The 10,305-nt window shown below is 44.7% G+C and overlaps 1 protein-coding gene across 1 annotated transcript; it reads right to left on the bottom strand.

Annotated features, from left to right (window-relative positions):
• Nucleotides 1-828: 828 nt before the first annotated feature.
• On the bottom strand, nucleotides 829-1,536 carry LOC149273427 (neurotrophin-4-like). The gene has a single exon (XM_089506342.1). It carries the CDS (start codon nucleotides 1,534-1,536, stop codon nucleotides 829-831), a length of 708 nt encoding a protein of 235 aa, XP_089362468.1.
• Nucleotides 1,537-10,305: the final 8,769 nt, after the last annotated feature.

The following is a 10,305-nucleotide window of genomic DNA, read 5'->3' as shown; positions in this document are numbered from 1 at the left end:
TACTGTAAAACCAGTGACGTGGGCAAGACGTCCGGTGGTCTACGAGAAGGGGGAAAAAAACCACAAAAAGTCTGGAATGTTGAGATGCAGAAGAGCTTGTTAAATAAATATAAAGATTGGAGGAAACGAGGTGGTCTTGACAACAAAGACGAAGAATGGAAGGATGAATTGGGCAGTTCCCATGATCCATCGATATGAATAAGTTATATTTGTCAATATATATAGATATATATATATATATAAAACATTTACATATAGAATAACAATTTTATATTAGCTTAAAACAACGACGACGACGACCTCCATAACACCAGGAGGGGTGGTGGAAATATTCCAGCAGGGACAATCTTCACATTTAATAAGTCAACACAAACAACGTTATTTTGAGCGTCACCAAAGAGGTACTTTGTCCGGAGACGCTTGGTCTTATTACTCAACTGAATCCCTTTTGTGAAAAGAAAAACTTTATCCGCCAGACTTCACAACCGAAATGCGTCCACCTCCTCGGACATGTAACAGAATCCACTTGTTTAGTCGATGTGACCGTGCAAATAAGATACTGAGCGCTGGTAGCCGAGACTCCCCTCTGGGTGAGGATGGTTTTGGATTTGCATTCAAAGTCTTCTTGGTCGAGTTAAATCATTCCGGCGGGCAGCTGTTGGACGCCGACTTTCCCACCGGGACAAACGGATGCCTGTGGGATGACCGTAGGAATGTGTGATCCGGTCCTTTCCGTCACATTGTAAACAGCTTAAGGCAAACGACAAGGGCTCTCCTTCCGCTATCCCTAACCACAGCAATTCGAAGAGGATTAACCCCCAACCCATTTTACGTCCTTCCGGTGCGGCTCAATAGCGTGCAGACGCACGCTGTATCAATCCTGATCCAGCGCCAGCCCACGAGCTTGTCGCCGTCCATGGTCAGCGCCCGCACGTACGACTGCTTTGGTTTGCATTCCGACGACCAGTGCCTTTTGTCCACACCTCGGCAACCGTTGGTGGTTCCACCAGCAGGGTTGCACTTGGTCTCAAAAAAGTACTGCTTCAAGGGTCCTGTAAGGGTCTGGATTTCAGACAGCACGGTCACCGTCTTACCCCGGATATCCACCGCCGAGCGTTTGTCCGTGACCCAGACGTTCACGCTGTCGCAAACGGAAAGCTCCCCCCGTCTGGACGGGCTGATGGATTCGGATCCCGGGGACCGTTTGACCCGAGAAGTCCTGTTTGCTGGTTCCGAAAGGGAAACCATCTCGTCCGCTAAAAAAAGAAGAGGGGGGTCGGAAGGCTCCTGACTGGACAGAGCGACCCTCGGAGAGTACAGGCTCCACTCTTTACCGGCCATGTCGGGATGCGTAGTAGTCAGGTCCGGGAAGACCCCATCCTGAAGTCCACTGGAGTTATAATGTCCTTGCGGTAAATCCGAGGTGTAGGTAGTGGTGTCAGGGCCATAATCCCGGTCGGTATTCTGGCTGTGGTAGGGGGCAGCACTAATGGCACAAAGGTATGAGATCATCATGGCATAAAGGCGGAGGAGCATTACTTAATCCCCCTCAAACAACTGCAGAGAGAAGAAAAAGTCAGTCACTACATGAAATACTTCATAGATACAAACTTATTTAAACAATTCATACGACGCTGTACAACCCTGAACAACCCACATGACTTAACAGTACGTCGGCTCCATCCACCTGCGGAAAATACACGTAAAACTAAAGAAATGAATGAACGCAAGAACACTGAGCTATTAAAAAAAACAACAAGTTGTAGAATGCCATTCATGAGAACAAATGACTCATAGCACAACTTCAAACAGGCGAGTGGCAGAATGTACAGTGGCAAGAATAATGGAATTGGACGTAGCCATGACAACAAAAACAGCGATCACGTATACAGCCGTAAGAACGTATTAAGAATAGTGAAAGGGAACCAAGCGATGAATGAGAACGAGTCAAAGAATGAACGGCAAACACGGCAGATCTTTCTTAAAGTGAACCTCACTCAAAACCTCTTTCCTCTGACCAAAACCACATCAACGCGTCTTCACGATTGAAGGTGAAGTTCCACCTTTACATTCATCGACGGAGTGGTCTACATCACGCATCGTCACCACTGGTTCTCCAACACCTCAACACCTTCTAAGAAGCTTCTCAGGGGTAAAACCAATTCATTATTTCCAAGGAAATAAACCTCATTGTAGTGAATCCTCCATCTCATTTCTAAAGCATGTAACGATTCGTTAAAACAGATCTGTACTTGACTGAAGCTCCTGAGTTTTGACCTGTTCTTCTTAATGCTATAACTTTCTAAGCCTCTTAATCCGAAGACACAGATGCGAAAAGTCTGGAGAGCGAGAAGGGAGGAACTTCCCTGATTGGAATTCGGCCAACAATTAATAACAGTGTTTATCTTTTACGTTCGCCGTGTCCTATTCATGTAAAGAGAAGATCCTTCTCTCGGCCACAGGTGGGCTACAGCTGTTTCTTTCCAGCTACCATAGACTAGGGCACTTTTTGGGGAGTATTTCATCACGTTGGGTCAATTTTATAAAAAAACCCCCAAAAAACTATCTTCTTCAATTAGTCAATACCACCCTGAATCGAATTTACCCCAGTTTATCCCACAAGAACCATACAAACCCTATGCTATTGTCTCGATAATGTCAATTATTTCCATAAAATACATTATTCTTCTTCCAGATGATGTAATCTGTTACATAAATATTAAAGGAAAAAAAAAAAAATATAAAAAGTAACAAAGTCGCATAAAAAGCCCCGGTAAAGCCCCACCCCAGCCCACGCCTCTAACCACACCCCCTTAAAGGAAAAAGTGTTCATTTAAGTCGCCTGAGACGCTGCCAAGTTCTAGTCTTTTAAACGCTACAAAGGCGCGGTAAACGCTACCTGTGTTTCAGACGACCCCCCCTGCGATATTAAGAAACTGATATAGACTCGCGTTCCAACAAAGAATCAGAGAAGATTACGTTGCGTTCATCGACACCAGCCTGGTCCATTGCCAAGAACGAGAGCACGCTCCTCCGATCACAGATCAAATATACTTCTGAAATTCCACCCCGGGCTCAGGTTAATCCTTACAGAGGGACGGCGGAGCAGCTCCCAACCCGCCCGTCTTCATTTTAGAGCAGATATTCCAGATAAGGTCCGTGCCACCCAGCTGCCGCTGACACGGAGAGGATCCCCCGGGACACGCTTCTCTCGGAGTTGGCCCTCCAGCTGTTTTTACTGGCACTGCTAGCCGGGAGCGAGCGAGCTGTCCTACCGCTGAAGGATCTCTCCTTTTAGCCGTCTGTCAAACATGAAATGCTCTTTTTTTTTTTTTTTTAGAATATTAACTCTTTGGGTGCTCTAATAACGAACTGGGACTAAAAAAAAATGGATAGAAAGAAGGAATGGTTTCAGATTTAATGGCTTTTGACATCACTATTGTGTAATACGTGATTGGTCTACTACAATCGATAATAATAATAAAATAACAATCATAATAATAAAATAATAATAGGCATAGGGTCTTGACACTTGTGCCGAAGGTGCGGGTAAATGGCGTACTCTCCCTGGGCCCACCTGCGCAGGAACAGGAGAGACCTAAAGAGGTACTAATAGTCCTGTAATAGTCCTGTAGAGGTTCTAATGGACTTCCCCCCTCTACTAGGAAAGGTATACAGGGAGATCCACCAGAAGGAGGCTTTAGAGCATCAGGCCCGGACTGGACATCTGGCGCACTGGGCAAACGCCTCGTTGGCAGCGCCCGATACTCACCCAATCGGTCGCTCCAACAACATGTTTCTGCTGGATAGGACCGGATAAGACACTGACGTCTTTAGGCAACCACCGGCCTTAAAGTGTCTCTTATCCCCAACTACAGGAAAGAGGATCTGCAGTTGGGGTTTGGCCAACAGCTACTAAACCTACAATATTCAGGGTAAAAACTGTAATATCCTGACATATGACATAATTGTGGAATCAATGATTTAAAAGCTGATTTCCAAAGTCTGGACGCAAGAACGCCATGAATGACCGCTGGATTTTTTTTGGCGAGTACCAAGATTATACTTAAACGCTTTAAAGGGGCAATACTTGGAAACTGATATAAAACCAAAGAAAAAACATTTAAAAAAAGTGTATAAAATTTCCTAGAGGTGAGCATTGAGCCGATTTGCAGAAATGTTACTTTTACTCCACTGACAGAAAATCCACAAAACCAGCCACATTTAGCTACTAAACCAGCAGCGACGACGATGCCAAGTATAGAGTAATCCCTACGGAACACATACAAACAAGGGCAAAACTTTCAAATCACAAGGGCCCCCGTCTGCCAGCCGTATGCCAAATATATATATAGATCACCGCTTCGAGACCAACGCATTCCCGTGGGGACTCCGTAACGAAACAAATACCACATTAAATAGATGCCGCGGACGTTTACAAACTGGTTAAGTCTTCTGATGCTAGAAGTTGGCAGAAAACAGGTTAAACGGAGATTATTCGGAAATCTAGTAACGACTTAGGGCTCGCAAAGAAAAATAGCCGTCAAGCAGGAAGCCGGAATCCCGATACAATTATGCTTTGTTATGGCTTCGCTCCTGGTATCCTTCGTCGGGTTTTGGAGGTTTGATATAATACGCCATTAACTGGAACCACATGTGTATGAGAAATACAGCAGGTCTCAACTGTTTAAACAATGCTCTCTTGATAGTCGCTGGAAAGAATGGGTCACCAAAGAAATTATTATTAATTTGCCTGACCAACGGTCTCCTTGACTCGCTGTTGGCGCCGGTGAGTTGGTCTTTAGGAGGCCCTGCATCCTGCCTGAGAGCTACACAAGAATCTGCGTTGAGGTTGGGACCCCCAGTGAAGAGGAGATACCAAAGAATGGTAGAGAACGTCTTCGGAATCCAAAAAACCCCAACAGTTCCGTAAGAGTGGAGACTTATCTCGACCTTTGGCCCCCATCAAGAACGGTCAATTGATTAGGAGGTCAGTAAGTGAGGTCCTGGCCAAAAGGTCGAAGAGAAGGTGGAGAACAATCTTAGTCAGAGGAACATGGTGGATCTTGAACAATAATATGCCGTGAAGCAGACACGGCTACGTCATGGGAAAGACAATAACAAACAGCCCTGTACCTGCGGAGCTAGGTGTGCGTGAGAAATAGTGTCGGGAAATGCCTCATGGTTACAATGTTGCACCATCTACGCCTCACTATTAAATATTCAAGCTGCGGATAAAGGTCATCAGCAGTGGAACCCCAGACTTATACACACAACATATGGTGCAAAGTAGAGTACTGAGCAGTGGAGCCGGTCTCCAACGAGTAGCCAACCACCAAGATATGGAGAAGAACATCAGCGTTCGTTATAATGATGGAGAACGCACAAACTTGAGTACCTACACACATCGAAGAGAGTTCACATGTTCCTTAATAACTTGTTCAACTAGAAAGGGAGAAAAAAGGTATGACAACCATTCTTGTCAAAATCCCACCTAAATTGTTACATCACCCCCCCCCATATAGAAGTTCAGCTTTAAGGCAAGAATAAAACTCTCTCTCAGGTACTTAAAACATTTTGTAAAATCGTTCTCTAAAACCATAACATTTCTGTTGTCTTCGGTTAATTAGGTCATTAAGTCAGTGATGTTTTTAAAACAACCGAAGGCTTTTGACCTACGCGGTTGGCAATGTCTGCCTCCTGCCGCCAACTCCGGATCCCAACCTTGTTAAAAATCTACTCGGGCTCTTTCTTCTTTTATTACATAGGCCGCGTGTTTCCAACGTATTCACCCCGTGTGTCATTCCGGGACAGAGTCCTTAACGGCAGCTGCGTAACGAGGTGACAGAGGACTGGTGCCCGGAAAATCAAGGGTCCCTCGCTCATTACCACGGCTGCCTGGATTAAGAGGTCTTCGCAGGGGTATGGAGCTGACCTACTGGTGGTTCCTTAGTAGGGTGCAGAAGGATCGTTAGTAGGCCTAAATAAACAGGAAAATTATAAAGCAGGAGTAGGGGCCTATGGGTAATGAGGATTTAAGTACAGGTCTACGTGATTATTAAGAGTTAATAGAGAGTTCTAGAGTCATTTCATGTCAGCGTACCTGGAAACACTCCGGGTTCCATCCGGAGTCTCCGGGGCTCTTCACGTTCTCTCTGAGAAGCCACGCCCACTCCCAGCCCAATTCCCATCGCGCTCAAGTTTTGTGGGGGACTAGCCCCACCCCTATGCGCAGTGAGCCCTGCCCACATCACCAGATAGCCCCATCCTCTCATGAAGCCACTCCCCAGCGGGCGAGAGAGAGAGAGAGAGAGAGAGAGAGGGCTCCAGGTAGCCTGCCCTGGGAAGTTCCTGGGAAGTGTGGCATATTAGCGGGCTAATGGAGGGATACCTTCAAGCCTTTTATTGCATTTCAAAAAACAAAACAAAAATTTTTTTTTATTATTTGTGTGACCCGGACAACATTCTTCTATTGCCCCAAAGGACGGCCATACCTGTGTCAGAAGCACGCAAAGTCTATGTCAGCCGTGACAGGGGTGGGTCCAGATTGTTAGAAGATCAGTTCTTAGAAATTGGATTTAATTATCCACAAAGGAATGCAATACAGTAAATCACATGCTTCTTAAAAAAATACAAAAAATTATATATTATATATATTGTCTGTGACACGCGTGCATAGCTGTTTCTGCTACGTCTTCTGATGAGTGCCTCGTGGATCAATGGAGGTCCCTAAGTTGTTTATATAGAACGACCACCAACCCTCGATTGCAAGAATAACCATAAAAATAATAAAGACCTAATAAAAAAATATATATTATTCTTTATTCTACTTCTGAAAAACAAAAAATAGTCAGTCCGCACCTCTATAGCTTTTATCCCCGAACCTACGGCAAATAAATTGCATCGCTCAGAATCTCGGGGCTCGGTTACGGTTAAAAAAAAGCAAGATAAAAAAAAAATAAAAACTAAAAAAAACCATAATAAATAAAAGGCGTGCATGTGCCTTGAAACAATAAGTTACAATGAAGACAGCGTGAGTCACTTCCTTTTGTGTAGACATGTGGGTATAATAAGTAACTTCACCTGGCCGTTTGATTCCTTACGCTCTGTTGCACTAGAAGGAGGGTAATACAGAGCGAGGAGAAGCACATGCGCTGGGAATGGCTCTCCCGGCCTTAAAGGTCTTTAATTCTGTTTGCACACCTCTTAGTCACTTGTTATCACGGACAGAAAATCCCTCCAATGGGAGACTAAAAGCAAACAGAGCGATCCTTTCATCTGCGCTGCATTAAAAGCTTCTTACAATCTCCTAACAAAATCTGTTGAAAGATCATAGCCAAGTGTCGGACAATGGGAGATGCCTTTCTTCCTTCTCCCATTCACCGGCTGAGCTCGCTCGCTCCCATCGAGGAGTCACCTTGCAGGTTCACATGGTCAAAAGAGTGGGGGCAGGGACGTCTGGTAGAGTTAACGTAGAGAGGACTAGTCTGGAGGGTTCACCGAAGATACGGAAAACCCTGGTTAATAACCAGACAACGTAGTATGCACATGGCTGCCAACATTCGTCACTACGTCGGTCTCGATGTGATGTACGGGTGGAACCATAATGTCCATCTTATTTTCCATAATGCCCACGCCATAATCATTTGGCACAAGGGCAAATAAATAGGTAATGGGCATGGAAAGTGGCGGGACCACCACTAGACTCGAAGACTGGCCCCAACCACCCAACAGCAGGACACCAACCCAACAGCTAGAATTGTCAACCAAGTGTCATCTAAAACGTAACTCTGGACCAGTTTGGCCAACTTTGTGGGACCCTTCGTCATCAAGGATAACTCCTACCTCATTGCACCTCAGTGGTTTTATCACTGGTTCTGAGAACATTGAGGATTACTTGGAACCAAGATGTCTTCTGGCTCCAACGCCATGACTTCTACACCAAACGAGAGCATCAGAGTATAACTGTAGAAGATCCAAACCTCCTCAAAATAATAGCGTTCTATTCTAGAACCCAGTAGACAAACCGGAAGTATAAACATTGGGTTGTCCTGGATCTCCATCGGCTCTGTAAAGCTTTAACGCTTTCTCCGTGTCCTTGTCGAGAGGCCGTAGACTGGATTTTCCCAACCGCGTCTCTCCCGCTGGTTGGGTCATAGGCCTTTTCATGAGGGGGGGGAGGGGACACTTTCAAATAAATCAATTATCATTAAAGTTAATTATCTCACTTACACCGTGATCCATGAGCTCATGAGAACAATTAGCGACCAGCTCGGGGGGTGGAAAAAATAAAAGCATCTGACAGTAGTTGTAATGGTTCTCTGACAGATGACATGTTTTATTATGTACGAAAATAAAAGAAAGGTGGCGGTTACATTAGAAAAACAAAGGCAGAAGCTTCTAGACACACGTTTAAACAATGGAAACGTTTAGGAGTTTTAAACAAATAAATCAAACGGGCCGGTAAATAGCTTTCCCAGAGGCTACGGGCAGCTCCCAGCACCTTTCCTTCTCAACAAGATTTATTTTTTACAAAAAAAAAAAGAAGTTAGTAATTTTAGGATTTGGAGGGATTAAAGACGGTGTTGGAGCATGTCTTAAGGCCAAAGCGAGAAGGCGTTACTTTAATGATGTCGCATGTAAATTAAAACGAGTCTTGAAGCAGAGCTGTCACTTAAATCAACTTTACATTAGAGAACTTAAAGGGGGGTCCCATGGAGAATATATACTCTTCCTTGAGCATAACCCCCCCTCCAGCGCTGGACACACCTACAACCCCCCCATCATGTAATACTTTTCCCGGCTCAAACACCACACTGAGCTGATGCTTTATGGCGATGATAATGAAGTCCGTCCCTCTATAGACTTTCATTAGTCAGAGAGTCGGGGTGTTTGTCTAGTAGATCTCGTTAGAATAAATTGTACTCGGGACAGTGCTCTCCTCTCCGGATACCAGTGATGGTTGATGGGGACGAGACAGACAAACATCGAGCGGGACCGCAGGAAATAATCACATCTGTACTTTGATGGAAAAACCCACAAAAAATGGGAAAAATTTTCTAATTTAAAAAAAAAAAAAATGAATTTCGGAACCTTTGTTAAGACTTCAGAGATTCCAAGCAGTCGCCAGAACCCTGTGATAGTAAACCAGCACGTTCCATACAATGTTTCCCGGTTTTGTATAACGAAATTCTATGTACGGTTTGAGGTTAAAAACGTCAGGTTTTCCTCAATCTTCATCCAGTTAAGAAAAAAAACTATTTAAAATGAGTCAGAATCATAGCGCATCACATCATATATAAATAAAAATATATTCGTCGGAACGGCCCTTTAAAAAAACAAAACAACAACCTGTATTTGCTCAGCGCGGCGTCTTTATGCCGTTGATCCATTGCAGGTTTTCCGGCGGTCAGCGTTTGATCGTTTGTGCGCCAGATTGCCTCGCCAGCTGTTAGCGTTTCACTATGTGGTTAATTAGCTAATCTCGTTCCATACGGCAAAATCCACATACCCTCCCCGCACATAACAACACCACGGGGGGCGCGCTGGGAGCTCCGTTAACTCTTTAGGGTCCACACACAGAGCTCACTTAGCAGAAGGACGAGACCTGACTTGCTGGGTTGGAGGAAAGACTCCCGTTCTGTAGGAATGCGGCGAGGATCGGTATTTGTAGGGGAGATTTAGAGCCCGCTGGACGGCTTTAATCGCAAGCTTTTGGACCACCGCCTGCAGTTTTTTCCCCCCCATGTGGTTCACTTGCAATTCCACATTCGGCCACTAGGATGTCAAGATTACTGAGTGTTTTAAGTAGGATGAAAATTACAAAGAATTAAGATGCAGCATGTCATACGTCGACATTAACCATTAATTAGCAATGGCCGGCTTGGTCCACCTTTGAGAAGAACCTCACCAGAGGGACAAAGACCCTGGAAGAACTTCAAAGAGTTGCTAGACTTGGGAAATTTGCATACAAGGGTCACACGTGGTAAAAATTTGCATAAATTATTGCTGCCCATGCACACATAATCAGTGTCACAACTTTTTTGGGGGGATAGGTATCTAGGGATGGATTAATCTTTCAAAAATGGGGGGCGATACACACTCATGCAGCCGATTGGTTGATCACCGAATGCCCGTCGTTAAGTATTTACTGGCATAAAACAGATGAGGAATTACTTCTGTTGGGTTCCTGGGTACTCCAAACTTTTCACTTTTTAAACATTACATTTTAAGGGGTTAAATCCTGCCATTCGCTGAAATAAACCCAAAATCGGATGGACGGGGACCGAATCCAAGAGTTGGCAC

Source organism: Sceloporus occidentalis, unplaced genomic scaffold (genome assembly GCF_023333645.1).
Source record: "Sceloporus occidentalis isolate IW3139 unplaced genomic scaffold, rSceOcc1.0.p SCAF_377, whole genome shotgun sequence".
Classification (NCBI taxonomy): Eukaryota; Metazoa; Chordata; class Lepidosauria; order Squamata; family Phrynosomatidae; genus Sceloporus; species Sceloporus occidentalis.
This window is presented reverse-complemented; position numbering and strand designations above follow the sequence as displayed.